Source organism: Opisthocomus hoazin, chromosome 2 (genome assembly GCF_030867145.1).
Source record: "Opisthocomus hoazin isolate bOpiHoa1 chromosome 2, bOpiHoa1.hap1, whole genome shotgun sequence".
Taxonomy (NCBI): domain Eukaryota; kingdom Metazoa; phylum Chordata; class Aves; order Opisthocomiformes; family Opisthocomidae; genus Opisthocomus; species Opisthocomus hoazin.
The window spans coordinates 54493761-54511488 of record NC_134415.1 but is presented as its reverse complement, the minus strand read 5'-3'; the positions used below and the strand labels follow the sequence as shown (position 1 = coordinate 54511488).

At 45.7% G+C, this 17728-nt stretch overlaps 1 protein-coding gene across 6 annotated transcripts in view; it reads right to left on the bottom strand.

Annotated features, from left to right (window-relative positions):
* The window catches only part of AGPAT4 (1-acylglycerol-3-phosphate O-acyltransferase 4), an 84477-nt gene extending 68672 nt beyond the window's left edge, over positions 1 to 15805 (bottom strand). For 3 of the 6 annotated variants that reach the window (XR_012763147.1, XM_075413701.1, XM_075413705.1), the window contains exons 1-2: positions 15690 to 15805; positions 620 to 850 (exon numbers count right to left, since the gene is read on the bottom strand). Coding sequence is in view for 5 of the 6 variants with exons in the window: in XM_075413701.1 (XP_075269816.1) it covers positions 620 to 797 (178 nt within the window). In the remaining variant the exon portion in view is untranslated. Of the gene's footprint in view, positions 1 to 619; positions 851 to 2708; positions 2846 to 13451; positions 15159 to 15689 lie in introns of those variants that run through there. The other 3 variants (XM_075413702.1, XM_075413704.1, XM_075413703.1) reach the window with 3 other exon arrangements.
* Between the last annotated feature and the right edge of the window lie 1923 nt (positions 15806 to 17728).

Sequence of the window (17728 nt, the reverse complement as noted above, 5' to 3'; positions counted from 1 at the left end):
CTGCTTCTTTCAATGCTTACAGGCTACCTGCTGTATTCTACATTATAACTACATGTATATATTGAACACATACAGATGCAGCTTAAGGTCTGAAATGCCTATTCAAAGAAACCACAGTCTACAACTGACTTAGGAAAGAAAGACATGGAATCAAAGCCTTTTTCTTTTCTTACTATTATTTCCCAGTCCTGAACACTATTTGCATATGAAATTAAACCAAGATCAAAAACAAAATCACACATAACAAAAAGATTGAAAGCATTATTGGAAGTGACTTGTTAACACTGAAAGCCTATAGATAATGCATCTCAGCAAGTTCAGCTATTATTTGGTCAACTTCTCTCATCTGGCTTAATGGAACTTGGTGGATAGCCAAACGAGGGCAGCCTTTCAACATCATGAGTCAAGCAAGTATTCCAGTATAAAAGAGCAAAACATTTCAGCAGAACAGGACATTTCAGCAAAGCATACACCTCTTCACACAAATACAAGCGCTGTAGGAAGCAGTAATGACCTTTATAGAGGTTACTTTGAAATCTGTTTCAGAACTTTTCTACCAATGCCCTCAAGACAAAACATGAAAATACTTCCAAAAAAAAAAAAAAAAATGAAATCTTACGGCTTGAAATGCAGTAAGCCAGCCTGCAGTTGATCCTCCTGAACAGTTGCTTGTTGATTGGCCAAAGTACAAGTGTAAAGAGTTGAATGAAGTTAATGATCAGTCCTGACGCTATAAATATGTAGCAGATCAGAAGGTGGCAAATGAATTGAGACTTCAGAAAGCCAACGATGTCCATGATTTGCTGAGAAAGCACGAGGGTACCTTCAGACCCAAAATTCAGAAGACAACCTGCAAAACGAAATAGCATCAGCGGTTACTGAGTGCATTTATTTCTATGAACAGATTGTTAATACAATCTTCCTGTTTTACACTTAAACACACTAAATACACTAACACAAAAGTTAGTTCTATTGTAGCAAAAGGTCTGATGACAATATTTGCAAAAATAAGCATGGGAAGAGAATATCATATTTCTGAATCAATGTACATTTAGTTTTGGAAACAAATTTTCACATTTCAGTCCTAATTCTGCAAAACCCATGAGCACATGACTCCATTCCATGGACTACAATACTGCTCTATCAGGTCTTCACTGATAAAATACAAGCAAAATAATCCACTTAAATTTTTAATTGATTTGTCTGTACCTCATAAGACATACACTGTGATCTCTGCTGTCTCCAAGAGCAGCTCCAAAGTAAACACTTTGAGTTTTATGTTAGAAGTTGTGCATTCCTCTATATGGCTATGCCAGCCATGCTCCCCAACCAAGAGGCAGCAGCCCCTTAATTCTAGCTTTATTGGCTTGTTCCCTCGTCACATTCAAACATTAGTTGATTTCAGCAAGAGAATAAAAGCTTGACTATGCACAATACATGCAATTTGTTCAATTATTCCTTGACACTGTAACTGTGTCAGTTATGCTCCATAAGCCCAGAAAGGAAACATCAATAACAGTACTAACCTATGACCCAGCAGCATCTCCAGAAAAATCAACTCTTAGGTTACTTAAGAAACGTTTGTATAACGCTGGAAAGGACCAGTCCAGCCTTAGCAGCTGAGCATTCGGAGGAACTGTCCTCTGCCAAGTATTCTGGCCTACACAGAGCACGTTGACTGCCCCCCACCATCACTGCCACCACTGCTAGTCTGATTTGTTAGGAGACAATATACAAAGACATGATCTCTCAGTAAACAACAGCCCAGTATTTTCAAGACAGTTAATCAGGAGGGGCTGCCATCCTGTTCCATTTCTACACTGTTTCTCCCTCCGAGGCGTAGCAGAGCTTGCCCAGGGAAGAAGCCCTGAGACAGTCTTTCTGAATGTGCCAGTCATAGGCAATAACAAGACAGCAGCTGTCAGCATCAACTAATGAAAAAAAACTTTATGCCTATTCTTGTAGTTTATATGAGACCCCATTATGTGAGGTACTGAGTCTAGATCAGTGTTCTGGAACATTTGTTTCACTGCCCTTGCTGACTATGCTTACCACAGCAAAGAGCACACACAAGAACTGCTGCAAAGCGATAGGAAGTTACTTTGACAGGTTTTCAACTGCAAAGGAGATGAAGAAAAATTTAAGAAAGAGAGTCTGTATTGTTGTATAATTTATATAAAGAGATTATGGCAGTCCCAAGCCTATTATCAGCAGATAAAACGTGCCTTTTGTGTATCACAGACTTCGTTCCCTTTATTTCGCTGTATTATTCAGTACCAAAGCAGACACCATCTGTGACTCTGAATGGCAGAACAGGCCTCTGTTCATTGTAGTAACTACTGTCACGACACTTGCAAAAACCTTTTCCAGCTTTAAATAGGCATTCTATTCAAGACACATTTCTGAGGGTGACAGACAATTTATTAGCATGGGCTTTGACCAAAGGCTTTGTTTCTGTTGAAGGCTAAGCAGAATGAGAAATGCTGTCCAGTAGGAACCATTGCAGTGCTTCACGCCCCAGCCCCTCCACTGCACTCTCTGAAGACTCAGCCAAATACTTAAAAAAAAAAAAGGCAGCAAACCCAAGTTTGCAATAAGTTTACAGCGAAAGACACAAGATTTCACTTCCCTAATGCAGACTACTGTGCTCCATCAAGTAGCAGATCCCTTCTTTAAAACAGTCAGAATGCGAGCAACCAGTTACTTACAAGCGGGTGGTTAAAAAGCCTCTGCAGTGCCCGAAACCCTGGCGACTGGCTTTATCCCACCGTCCTTGGGTAAAAGTGATCAAAAGGTTTCTGTGCTAGCTGGCCTGTTTAACTCCATCCCGCAGAATCACTCTCATCTAATGGAAGAGACCGGATAAAAAACAACACTTACATAAAATAAGATTAAAGCACTCTCTACTTACAGTGGAGACCTGAAAAGTCGCTGTTTGATACAATCCACAGAAATCTATGGTAGTGAGTAGCTGACAGACAGATGTTGTGACAAGGAGGAACTCACCACGTTAGCCCAACAATTTATTTTTTTCTTCCACTGCCATAGCAGTCACACTCTATTGAAATGTTCTGTTTATGTGAATCATTTACCTCACACCGCGTCTTTAAAACAAAACTTCACAGAATTAAAAACAAAAAAAAGGTGAGGCGACCCTGATAAAACATAGTTACTGTCTTACAGCTTTATGAAGCCAAAATGGAATGTTTGAAAGTAATTTATTCCTCGCTTTCACACCTCAGTCACCAAATTTCAATTCTGTAAAGCTCCTGAGACATGTTGTAAAGGCAAACTGAACCTACTTAAGCAGCACCACCTAAATGCATCTCACCTAACCTGAGTGTACAAGGAACACGAAACCAGAGCCACTGCTTAAATTTTGCTTTTCTGAAAAGTAAGGAGACCGGACAGATTAATTTTCTCTTCTGGCTAAATGCAAGCTGCTTTCCTTATAAAATTTGCAACCCAAACATTGTATACAGAGTGCTAGTTAAATGTTCTCAGGCATAAGCTCATTCTTGTAAGATTTTTTGAACAGGATACTTTTTGGACTGTTTTCCTTACCCAAACTCCAAGAACTGCAGTTTATTCTTGGTACAAGCAACAACAACAAAAAAAAGAAATTTATTTTCAAGAATCAATTCTGAGCTCATGGAAGAGGTCTAGATGCTTGATTTTTAAGAGTTCATAGGAACTTCTTCCACTTGCTTTTTGTCTTATGGAAATTCCTCATGGGTAACATCAACGTAACACCAGTTTCAGTGATAAAAGAATCAGGTCTTTAATTCTTAATCTATGATACTGGTTTAATAAATTACTCAGATTTCCTTATAGAGAATGACTGAAAACTACAGCAATCTTTTGAAAACACAGGGGCCAATCAATGCATTTTCTCAGAAGCTATTAAGATCAGAGAGCTGCCAAGAAGCTCTCTTCTATCAAACACTCCTTAAAACAAATCAGGAGAAAGAGGCCAGCCAGAGCATCAAAAACAGACAGCGACACTATTTAATAACAGCTTTCCTTTGGATATAAAAGACTCAAACCTCAAATGTCTGTCTAGGGAGCAAGTCAACAAACATCCATTCACGTGACTAAGAGATCACAGGATCAGGTTTAAAACCAAACTCCATGACTATTCACTCCACCTCTTTTCCCCCCCATGCTTCATTCTTCATCAAGATCCACTGTGTTTTCTGCTTCAACTACTCATAGCATTTCCTTATGCTTAGAATAACTGACCAGGAGGACACAGAAGTGATAAGCAAGGTGAACACCTCTGTTCCAGCAGAGGCTGCTGTCAATTAACAATGCTATTTCACACTTCAAAGTCTGTAAGAGTTTTGAGGCTACAACTGCTGATCTTGTAAAGGACACAACTGTTTGCACTTCTACAGAAAGCACAAGAATGAAGCAAAGAACTGTCACCCACTTTCTCCAAAGTTTATGTAGTAAATAGAGTCCTCGGAGTGTGGAAAGCAACGTGGTACCTATCTGATACCATCTAGACAAAGTTAATATTATACATATTTACGAAGAGTGGCAAGACAGCACTATACCCAGTTATACTATACTAAACATAGTATATACATAGAATGTGTATTTAGTACTCTGTATAGTGTATGTATAGTGTATATATAGTATATATTCACTATATTCTCAAAATATGTATACTATATTTTCAGAACAGCATGTTTCAAGCCTGTGCAGAGGTTTTCACTTATGTCTGCTCTTTGATAAAGTCCTTAAATGCTTTGCTGTAAGTTCAGAACAACCAAGCATACAATGATGATGTTCATTCTTGCATTTTCTCACCTAAACCAGATTCTTGGATGGATGAATTAGAGACCAAGACCATGAAAATATGCTCAGGTCACATTACAGTAGTTCCAGTAGTGCCTCTAAGTGAATTTCAGTTGCCATCAGAACAGCACAGATGGCAGCACTGTATTTAACTTCAGAGTCCATTTTAACAATGCTTTTGTGTATAAAATACATGTGCAAGGCAAGTCATGGAAGCCTTTGTGCTCTTCTCTTTCTGCCAGTGAGCGTCAAAAGTTAGCAGAAGTGAGGCTGTGTCCATGAATGTATTCGCCTTCAGGGAAAATATATCTCTACATGCCACACAAAAAAAAAAACCCAAGTCTGAAGCAAGAATTGTCCATCTATTTGCCTCATGTTTAATTAGGGTTTGAATTACTTCCTACATCCCCCAAAGGCAACTACTCAAGCATTACCTCCTGCATTAGGTTTACACAGCAATTTTTTGGTAGCGGGGGCTGCAGGGATGGCTTCTGTGAGAAGACACCAGGAGCTGCTCCCCACATCAGACAGAGCCAGTTCCAGCCAGCTCCAGAAGGGACTCGTCACTAGCAAAAGCTGAAGCCATCAGCGATGCTGGCGGCACCTCTGTGATAACATATTTAAGAAAGGGTGAAAAATGCTGCACAGCAGCTGTGGGTGAGGAGTGAGAAAAATGTAAGAGAAACAGCCCTTCAGACACCAAGGTCAGCGAAGAAGGAGGGGGAGATACTCCTGGCACTGGAGCAGAGATTCTCCCACTGCCTGTGGTGAAGAACATGGTGCAGCAGGTTGTCCTACCACAGCCCACGGAGGGCATGGTGGAGCGGATATCCACCTGAAGCCCATGGAGGACCCCATGATGCAGCAGGTGCCCTGAAGGAAGCTGCAGCCCATGGAGGGGAGCCCACTCAGTAGCAGGTTTTCTGGCAGGAACTGCAGCCCATTGGAGACCCACACTGGAGCGGTCTGTTCCTGAAGGACCATACCCTGTGGGATGGACCCCAGCAGGAGCAGAGGAACAGCGTGAGGAAGAAGGAGCAGCAGAGAGGAACTGTTATGGCCTGACTGCAACCCCTATTCCCCAACCCTCTGCACTGCCCAGGGTGCAGCAGGGTGGAGGTAGCAGAGTCAGGAGTCAAGCTGAGCCTGAGAAGAAGAAGGGACTTGAGGGGGAAGGTGGTTTTAGCTTTGTCTCTACCTTTCATTGCCCTACTCTGATATCAATTGGCAATAAATTAAATTAACCTTCCCCAAGTGGAGTCTGTTTTGCCCATAATGGTAACTAGTGAGTGATCTCCCCATCCTCACTTCAAGCCATGAGCTTTTTCATCTTATTTTCTTCCTCTGTCCTGCTGAGGAAAGGGAGTGAGGGAGCGGTTTAACCTGCACCTGGCAGCCAGCCAAGGTCAACCCACCACATCTCCTCAACAAAGTCCCAAATCAGGGAAGAATTTGAGCACATCTTAAGTCCTTCCCCCAAAGTTAAGGGAACTTACGAATGTTTTTAAGTTTTCCTGAGGAGTCGTGCATTCCTGGACTGCATGTTTTGTAACACAGACACCACTACAAAGCAGAAATCCGTCACTTCAGCTGTTTCAAAGGCTGAAGATTTACAGACTTGCTACAAAACTGAATTTTTATTTATTTTCTATTAAGCACAGAGATAATTAGCAAAAACAGAGGATAAAGTGAAGAAACTAAAAGTAACCCAAGAGGTTTTGAAATCATTATAATGCTGTCCCCTTCCCACTTTTTATTTTCTTCCTGTTGTGGTCTAATGTAGAGCAAGACAGTTACGCAAACGCCACATGCCTGCTAGGATGCAAGTTCTCCATCTGTGTATGCATACTCTCTGCTGGTAAAATGCACGGCATAGCTGCTGTTAGCCCTGACATCCTCAATGCTCGTCCCCTTACCACACAGAAAGGAAAGTGTTTATACTGCAAGGCAAGGGGGAAGACGGCAGCCTGGGATAGGCATGCACAGTCTGGAAAGGAGAGGGAAAGATGGGGACATGCTGCCCAAGTTCTGGTGAGAATCAGTTCAGTCTTGCTCCTTCTTCCAAGAGCATGAAACATGCGGGGAGGCTGGAGCTGAACAAGCAAGCTGTAGGGAGCTGGGCTTAAACACAAGGCAACACAGAACTCCCAAAGGTGCAGTGTTTTGGGACTGCAGGGCTTGGTGCTGAGGGAAGAATTTATTTGAAGAGGGTAAACTCCCCGAAGTTAAGCACTTCTGTTCCAAGCTCCTGCAGAGATCCTCAAAAAATATGTCGGGGAGTACACCAGTTATCTCAGGTGCTGAACATCAAGTTCACAGAAATAGCAGTGAAAGGCAAGTTGCTTCTTTCCAGCATGCCGAGTGTTGCTCTTCAACTGTTTCCCATCCAAGTTTCTGTATTTTAATAGATTCACATAGACATGTATTTCTCCAAAGCACAACTATCTGCAATTTGATTGGGGAAAAACAAAAGAAAGAGTTGCATTAAGTCATTTAAGACCTGGAAGAGTCTATCAGACTTCAACACCCGAGTTCAGCTCTGGGGACCACAGAGTACCCTCTCTTTCCTCTTTTACTTTTCTGGGTCCATTAATCGAACAAGTTACTTGCGCTTCTGACAAGGGTAACTGACAAACACAAGACAAATTTAGGGACTGAGCAAGGGAGCAGAACTGAACAGCAAACAAAAATTTACAAGCAAGCATACTGAGCGTCTAAGCAGGATGCAGGCTATGCTGCTACACAAATATAAGCAACCTGGATAGTTCCTCAAAAATAACCAGGATGAACAACAACAGTCTAGGACAAGCAACTACATCATGTGCTCATAGCCAATTAAATATTTGCTCTCATAGGCAACATTAAGTGCTTAGTTAAAGATGACCAGGCCCAAACATTACTGCCATCTGGCACCCTCCTCTAAAAAACACCCCCCCCCAACATGTTTCTACAAAGTCACTTCAGTGGATGATCTGGCTTACTGCAAATGTACAGGTGGCTTATCAAATGACAGGATCCGAATGTCTGCAACAAACTAAATCTTCTCATATATAAATAGATGTATGTGTGTACATAAGTACAGATGTTTTTGTGTTTATGATATATGAATTTGCGTACAGAACAGTCATGGACCATTTGAGGTAACTGTACACTTGAAGTACAGAGATCAGAGTCTCCCTAGTTAAGCCATTGGTCCCCAACGCACAAGAGGCAGCCGGAGCAGTACAGTAGGATGTTGCCACCTGCATCACGGTATTTACCCAGCAACAAGGGCACACAGCACTATGGTTGACCACCTCTGCACTGGGCATTTCAGGAACAGATCCAACAGAAGAGTAGCTACCGAGTTCTCCAGTGGTTAGTACAAAAACACTTCTTTTAGAGAAGCACAAAGAAATGGGGGAAGGGAGGGAGGTAGACAAGGGATCATTCAGGAGCTGGTATAAAACTTGGGTTACCTTTGTTTTTAATTGTTCTATGAGCCCAAACATTCTCTTGATAAGAGATAAGCTTTGGAAATGAGGTCTCTCCTATGAAGACTCACAGTTTATGCTTGCCAAACACTGACCACTCCTCTTTTCTTAAAGAACTGTAAATTCTATTCATAGCAACGCAAAGGGTCAGTGCAATGTACAGGAACTGCCTATACTCTCAACAGACAAAATACTTCCCCCGCATCCAAACCAGCTTTAGGTGTGAGGCCACAAGGAAACCTGGATCACATGTTTAGTTTAAAGCTTTAAATATTTAATCCTCCTATTCTTACCTACAATGAGTTAGTTACAAAGTTAGACTACAAAACTATCACCTCCTAACTCCAGTTCTGCAATGGACAGCTTTCCACATCACTAACACACATAAGCAGTTGTATCCAGGCAGAGAAGTTTCACATCCACTCAGCAGACTTAGTAGCATGAGCAAGTCCATTTCTATGCACAAACAATCAAACACTTCACGGACAAGATTAGAAAATAGTGTGGATTTTTGTCAATGCTTTCCTGGTTTTTTCCATCCTCCAGCCATTTAGAAGACACTAGTGAAGTGAGCCTGGCAAGTGTTGCTGTCTGTCTTACACATCGGGAACTCAGAACAACACTGTTAAGAGAGCTTGCAACAGTAACATGGCAAATCCATGACATAGTCAGCTCTGGAACCACAACCTGCCAATTCCCCGGGGTTCAGCTTCCAACATAAACCAGTAATTTTCATCCTCCTTTATTTGGCTTCTTGCCCACACTCAAGTTTCCCTTGCAACAGCTTCTGACAGGCCACATACAGAGAGCAGAGAGGGAAGAGACAGACCCCACAAGGGCCTTCAACAGCAGCAGACGATGCAACAGGTACAAACGCAGGAGATGGTTCAAACCAGGATGTATATGCTGGTCTAATGAACTCTACTGTCCCTTCCTTTCTCCATTCCTCAAGAAATGAAAATCATGTATTCAGCAGCTTGGGTGGCTCTGTACTATAAACTAGAAGTTACAACTTTAGTACCAAGCTAACAGTACCGTGTGCATATGCACACAAATGCACATCTCTCACTATTCCTACCCAAGGACTTAAAGGTGTTGCTAGATACTTCAAGGACAACAATCAGAAGATAAAAATCATCAGCACTGGGAAAAGGATCATTTTTCTTCCTCAGTATGCTCCCATAAAATGACCTCTTTACATTTACTGGAATTGTGATTTATATTTTAGTAATTTTGGACAGCCTCTTCAAGCTTTTTCCTAGAAGTCTAATTCCTAACTTGTGTGGCACTGTTGTTTTGTGTATTGAGAAAGCTGGAAAAAGCAACTAAGGAATATAGGATTTGTGGCAGCAAAAATCTTAAAAAAACACCTGGAAGTTGTCAGAGACAGGGCATAAATCACTGAGCTAAGAAATACACCATGGTGGCAGTACCACTGTTTACTAGTGGGACTTCCACCAGCAGACTGTGGGCTGGTAACAAATTTTCTACCGTCCTCCAAAAAACAGTATAAATACTTCTAACATAGTGTCTCTCTGCGAGCAGTTTTATCACCTGCTGGAAAAACCACGTTCTCCCCCTTGGTGGACCCAAGCCCTGCTGATAACGCTGCCACAGACGCAGCAGGGACGCAGGACAGGCCACATCTGCCATGATTCCTAATCACAGGGATCTGAGGGAACAGCGCTGACCTCATCTGTAAGGGGATCCAAAAGGTTTCAGTACAAATCACAAGATGTTGTTAACAGTGCTGGACATGAAAAGTGCCACCCACCCAGTTACAACTCCAAGTGAGCTGTTCGGTTTTTTTGATCTTCTATGACAGTAGCTGCCTCCTTCAGCTAAGCTATTTGCATATTTTTAATTAATATGAAATAACATTCATTACTATGCTCTTTGAATACTAAGGAAATGTTAAACAGAAAAAAGATTTGCAAGATTATTTTTTTTTAACCTCCAAGTATTCACATAATTTGACTGTATTCTATCAGATGACAGTGAAGAGTATGAAGTAGCTGAATTTCTCCTTTTATGAAAATCACATCCCAAAACTGGAAGTGACAATGCATACACAAGACGTAGCCACACCAAGACAGGGATACACAGGATATTAATATTTATTCATTAAGTATTTTCTAATGCTTCTTTCTGTAGAATAGAGTTTAACTGAAGAATGAACGTGGCAGGGAAGCTTCCAGATTTATTATTCGAAGAAAACAGACTCCTGCCTTGAAGAGGTAACACCCAATACTTAGAAAAACACGTATCTCACAGCTGAGATGTGGTTGGCACAGTTCCAAAACATAAGATGCCGGCTTCAGTGAAAGGCTCAGCTGCACCCACACACAAAACAATCAGACATCCAGATGCCAGGTAAAAATCCATCTAAACATGATGACTGCTTTACCCACATTTCAGCAGTCCTATTCCACACCAGTTTTCACTCACCTCTGCCTCCACCTCACGAGTGTTCATAACTGTTTTGCTACACCATAAACTCAGAATACTTTCAGCCTCCTCATTCTCCCCGATCGCCAGTCCCCTAACAGCCTGATTTCAGAACTTCAAAGAATGAAAGTCTTTATCACGGGCACCAGATTTATCAAGTCCAATAATAAGTGGAGGTTTCATTTTGGACCCGATTCAAATCCTGTTGAAGTCAAAAGAAATCCCTCAACAAGCTTCAATAGTCCTCATTGTTTGGAAAACATTATCCCTCAAAAACAGCTAAATGTGATATAACTAATCAATGAACTTGTATTCTCAGCATCTAAAGCCAGGGCTAGTCAAAACCACCTTAAATTTCCAACAAAATCATTCAGGGACAGTGCCTGATTCAACAACATTTACCTTACTAGATGGCAAGGGTGCACATGTTACAGTTGCTAAACATGCTGGTGAGAAACCAGTAACCTTCTTATAAATATTGCACTAAAATAAGCACCAGGCATATCAACACCTTCCTGGATTTTCTACAACATCTCTGTACAACTTCAGGTGCCTACATCCTTTTAAATGCCTGGCTTTGAGCACTTGCCCTGCTAACTTCAAATAAATTTGAGACAGCTTTATGAGGCTTAAATTCAGAATGAAGCTTTTCTCTGTCTCCATCTTGGGTAAAATGTAGTATTTATGCACACTCTCAGAGGTACAGGCATGGGCATGTGAAAACCAGACAGTGACACACTTCATGCTCAATGAACTTGGAAATAGCACCTTCCTAGTTATATTTCTGCTTAATTATAACCCTATTGCATCTCTATCACAATTGTGCAACAGGAACAGGCAGTTTCTTCAATTACTTTGATCCTCTAGATATTTGTTTTACATTTGTTGGTTGTGGGAAGATACTGGTATTGCTCCTGTCGACCATCTGCACATTTGGCAACACTGATGTCACTGCACTGTTTTACGGTAATTTTCACTAATACCAGATCAAGGGGGAAAAAAAAATGTAAATGTTTGTGCAAGTTTCAGCACTGTCTAAGCACATCCTCAGAACCATAAAATACACTAAAGCCTTGTTAACCCTTGACAAACCACCTGTGACTTGAAGAGGGAAAAATCTCATAAATGATCCAAGTGCAGTGTAGGCTGCTGCAGACAGAATGCTTCCAGAGGTGCAAAGCAGTATCTGTAGCACTATTATGTGTGAAGGCGGAGATAACATGGAGAGGGGGAGGAGCAGGACAGTTTAACTTTCACATTGTAGTTGTCACTTCAACTGGATAAAAATCACGTGCCACCTGGGGGAAATCTATGTGTAGAGATATGTTCTTTGCCTGTCTTTAACAGCAGGTTTAAGTCAGGTCTTCCCCTTTTTCTGATAGGTGAAAAAAATTGCATAATCTGCCAACCAAATCTGCACAGGCAAACCTTTTCATTCACCTGGATCCCGCTGGAAAAATGTGACTGAAATTTAACTTTGTTGGTCAGATTAAAAGGAAACCTGGTGCATGTCAGAATTTTTTCAGACATTAGCAAACAGTCACACAATGCACGCGAAATCAGTGTGCTTGTCTCTGCCTGCAGCTCCTAACCTTCTAGCAAGTAAATCCTCTCTCAGTGATGTCTACCTCTGAGTCCTTTCCAGGCTAGAAGTGGTTAATTTGCCTTTCCCTGCTCCTGTTATTTATGCTACAGCAGAAACCTCAAGCGAGGTCAGCCCTTCTGGAAGCAGCAGAAAATTATTTCAGTGTTAAGCTCTTTGTGGCAGAATGTAACAAGACAGACTGAAGAGCTGAAGGTGAAATCGGAGGCATATAAGTAAAAAAGGCTTCACGTTCAAAATGAAGAGCAGAGCTCTAGCAGCTCCAGCATCTCCCAACTGTGGGCTCACTACAGTTGTTAGGCTGCTCTGCCCAGTTCCTACCACACGGTTTATGTACCTTTTCAGGAAATCCATTACAGCCATCATCTTTTTCTCATATTATCAAAGACGGGCCTTCACCCTTGCCACAAACACACAGTTACTCTCATTCATTTCCATTTCCTCTTTCCCTGACCTTATCTTGACCCTACCACATCTCTAGTCTGAGGCACTGGAGGAGGAGAGGGCAAAAGCACAAAAACGAAGTGAGTCAGCAGTTCCTGGTAAGCACAGGAGGATTAGTCAGAGGTGATCAGGGCACCCGCCACACAGTCAGATGTGAAGGAGCTCAAGACCACCAAACAACAGATCAGCAGGCAAACTTTCCCAAACGCCTGAAACTGAATCACTGGGGAAAGCCAGCCCACAGACAAAGCACTTGGGGAAAAGGAACGTACTCGGCTGGTGCGTACCAGTGCCGAAATGCAACAAAGCATACAGGGTACTGCTCTCAGTCACATTTCTAGTTGCCTTATAAAAAAGCCCACTGCATTCAGTACAGCTAAACCAAACACACCTGAGGAGACAGTTGCCTTGATCCACATAAGGTTTTCTCTAACAAGGGAGGCTCACAGTTGCAAAAGCTTTTGCTGACTACAGCACATGCACAGTGCACTACAATGTGCTGTTGCCCTCTTGTTCATCTGCTCCCTCATCCATATACCAACAGCAGTAGTGATGCAATTAGTCAGAGAACCGTTCTTCTACATCACACAGTGGACATTCAGCTTTTTAGAATTTAAGACCAAATTACTAATACAAGCTCAAAGGGCCACAAGTGCACATTTACAACACAAGAATAATACCTTGCTAACCTCAGCACAGATGTAACAGTGTCTTCCTCTGTTGAAGAGATTCCAAGGGGCATTATTCCCAGTCTTCACCTTCCAGCAATAAAATCAGGGTATGCAACAGAAAACAATAAACCACCTCTTTTCAGTAGAGCAGAGCACAGTCACAGGATTCTCATCCATCACCTGCAAGAGAACCTTTCTCCTACAGAGAAGCTCTTCTCTGTCATGGTACAGTAAGTACCTCAAACTGTAATCGATGTACAACCGTCACTCCAGGAAAGCACGCCTCACTCCAGAGAGAAGACGAACACTGCTTCAGTGCCTCCAGATTTCAGCTGGACAGAGGAAGACTTCTGAAAAAACAACCTGCCCACCAAACTGACATCTACTGGGTTTCAAGAAACACAGTTAACTACCATGCTCTGGGTACAGCGTTCTCTGTTCTGTGACTCTGGGCAAACGGTGACCTATCTATGCAGCTTCTCCCCCATAATATGTAATACTTACAGCTTCTTGCTAAGCACTTACTAAAATCTGTTATTTAAGTGCTTGCCAGTAACATAACCAAACTCTGCTTAAGAGCAACCTTTATCCATCAGCAGCTTACAATACTTTCGCTGTTCATGGCAGGCTTTCTGACATATTATTCCACATGAATCCTGGCCCTCTGTTCTTCTTGCATAAAACATGGTTAAAGTTTCACTTTTAGATACAGCTTATTCAGGCATTGTTATGCAAAACATTACTAGGAAAGAACAAGGCTACACATAAAATTTACACAAATTCCTAAAACTAATCAAAATGTGTTTTAACCCATAGCATTTGGAAAAAACACAGCATTAGATCAGATACAAACAGCTAGAGAAAGCTGCTGGTCAGTAAACGACAGCGAACATCTACAGTACATCAACCATTCTAATGATCCGTGCAGTCAGTCTCTATACAGAGGTAGTCCTGGTATCCCGTAAGCAGATCTCTGTCTGTTTACAGCAATTTCATCATTCACGTAAGAAATCAGAGAAGAAAGAAGGCTGCAAATTTCAGCTTCCATCGTTCCGCAGTAGTTTCTCTGCTCCACCAGCTTTTAATTCTTTCGCAACTCGCTCTCCACGCGAGGTGATTATCAGCGCAAGCTGAGGCTACCACCGCCCGGTACGGCTTCCAGGGCTGGACGCGCCACTGTCTTTAAAGACATGCCTGGGGGATTATTTTTTATTATTATTATTTTTGAGAGAGAGTTTCTCGCATCCTTCCACCTCTTGTAAAGTTATTTCCATTTTTCAGGTGACAGCCAGGTCGCTCTCTCCCACCCAAGCCCCTGCAGCAGGTGCATCGCCCTCGGCCGTTTGCCCGTGGCCTGGAGACGCGACCCTCGGCAGCGCGGAGCAGCGACAGACCAGCCGTCCCCGTGCGGCACCGCTGCGGCAGGCTCCTTCCTCCCTCCCGCGTCCTTTCAGCCCCAGGAGCGGGCGCTCACTTGTTGAAACAGCCAAGCGCCACGAAGGACCTCGCCTCCGCTGAACCCCACGCACACGCAGCCGCCCCGGGGCTGTCCCTGCGCCCCGCGGTACCAGCCCCCACACCGCCAGCCAGCTGGCGGCCGCTGTGCCACCCGCCTGAAACACCTTCGCGCGGGGACGCGGGCAGGCGACAGGCACAGCTCCCCTCCCGCCTCCCCGCCCAACGGCCGCCGCGCGCGCTCGTCCGTCCGTCCGTCCACGCCGCCCCCGGTGACCGCGGCACGCTGCGCCCCGCGGAGCGGCGCCTCCGGGGAGGCGGCGGCGGCGGCGAACGGGCCAGCGCACCCGCCCGTTTCCACGGCAACCGCCCTGCCCGCCCCCTCCCCCTGCCGCCGCCAGCCCCGCCGCGGCCCGAGGGGAAGGGGAAGGGGCCGCCGCGAACGCCCGGCCCGGCGGAGGGTGGGGGGGCCCGGCGGGGCAGGGCCGGCGCAGCTCTGCCGTTTCCACGGAAACCCCGGCGCGGGCCGCGCTCGCCACACAAAGGGGGCCCGCGGGCGGCAGGAAAAAGATCTCGGGCGCGACGGGGCCGGGCGGCGGCGAATAAACCGGGGAACTGCTGTCCGCCTCCCGCCCCGGCTCGCTCCCGCAGCCCGCCGGCCCCGCGCCTCGCCGGGGAGCGGCTGTTCGGGGGAGGGGGCCGGGGTGGGTCTGGCTGATTTCCCCGGCGGGGCAGCAGGGCGGCGGGAGGAGCGCGGCTGGATCTGGCTGGGCGCCGGCGGAGAGCACGTACCTGGGGGCGGCGGGGCGGCAGCCGAGCCGCGCCGACTGCCACTAGTTTGCACGCGCCGGGAGGCGGCCGGCTCGGGCGGGGCCGCCAGGCTCCACCCGCCGGGCGGCTCCGGGAAGAAAAGGGCGCCCCTCGCCCTCCCCCCCTCCCCGCCGCCATGTCACTTCCTCCCGGGGCGGTGAGAAGGGGCGACCGCTCCTCGCCGGCCCCTCGGGGCGCCGCCCGACGGAAGCCCGAGGGGAGCGGGAGGGCCCCGGCGCCGCTCTGCTGCCGAGGAGCCGGGGGGGGGCGACGGCCGGCTCTGAGGAGGGAGTCGGAGCCCGGGGAAGCGGCGGGGCAGCTCCCATCCTGTGAAGGCCGCCGGCATCGGGCGTGACTGCTCGCCGTCCCTTAAGGGGGTTGCTGCGGGGTAGAAGGGCGCTTGGGAGCGTCTGTCCCCTCACGTAGAGACTGGGCAAGAGAACAGCGGCTCCGCGGCCTGGGCGCCGGGGAGAGCCATAAAGGCGGGTGGCAGCCATCCCGGTACCCTGACACGCGGTGTTCGCCGCCTGTGAAAACACAGACACTTGCTGTCAGGCTCTGACCGCGGAGTGAAAAGCCGCTTCCCTGAAGAGAGAACAGCGAGAACCGAGCCTGCTCAGCAGCCGAGGCAGTGGAAGGCGATGCGGGGCGGGGGGTCACGCTGGGGCTGGAGGGCTCCCAAGGCTGGGGTCTGGAGCAGAGCCCTGGTCCAGAACAGCCGCACAGCATCACCGTTCACCCTTAATGTAGTTTTGTTGGGCTTTTTTTTTTTTTTTTTAAAGTACTTGAAGCGAACACTGAACTGCAGAACTTGGACTATGCATTAAACATGGGTAGAGGGAGGACACGAGCAAGACTTCCCAGACTGGTCTCTGGAGCACATTCTCGCAGGAGGGAAGCGTCCTGACGAAAATACCACGTTTGGGAAGGACAAGAAGCTACAGCTCTCTCAGGGAGCAGCAAGAGCAAGGCTGCTGCTGCTCAGGGCAGGACAAGCCTGGAGCCGAGGGTGACCACAGCACAGGCAGCATCCCTGCCAGCCAGAGCACTGCCCCACAGTACCTGAACGGAGCGGGCACATCACAGCGCAGGGTCCACTGATAGTCATAGACAAGATGAAGCAATGGATCAGGTGGAGAGTTGGTCCAGGGAATCCAGTCAGGAGCAGCAGGAGGTAGGGCCAGAGCTAGAGACAGGGCTACAACATGGATCCACACAGCAAAAAAAAAGTGAGAGACTGAACATATCCATCCACTGCACAACTCAGGGAGGGACTGAAGGCCCCGACCTGGGCTTAAATGGAGCCCTGGTCCACAGGCAGAGAGTGTGGGTCGGTGTTCCAGGTGAGGCTGCTCAGGGCCATTAAGACCTAGTGGTGCCATCAGGGCCCTGACAGGTTCCTACTGGTGGGGTAGGTGTGTACTGTTCAGGAGGTCAAGATTTGGCACCCTTCCTCCCATTTGGTCAGGAAGGAGTTGAATGCAGCTCACCCCCATCCTCAGGCTAGTGGTCTAACTGCTGAACTGCTGCCCGGAGGCAGATTGGTAAAGGGTAATTCTCCAGCCGTGCTTTAAAAGACTGATCCTGTGGCTTCATTTTAAAATAGGGACACTTCCAGACAAAGGGAGAAAAGTTAAAATTCCTGAATGAGGTACTGAATTCTGGAGAGTGGCTAGGTTTGTAGTACAGGCATGTCCTAACCGTCCCCTGCTTTCTACTTTAAGCATCTTTGTGTAACACGCGTACAGATTTTGGGGTATTATTCCAAGTGATCTCACTCAGGGTCTAGGTGTTATCCTGAGATAACAGGGTCCAAAAGGTCCGAAAGTGCCAAGGGTCCAAAAGTCAGGCACCCTGATGCTGAGTGTGGGAGTGCCTGAACACCTTTTATTTATCTGGCCTCGAGACCAAACTCTCTGCAGCTGTTTTTTTGTATGTTCCTCGTTTTCTGGGAAGTCATAATAAAAATCTAGCTTCTTGCTTTCATTAGTGTTAAGCTGCAGCTGAATGTAACAGGGTTT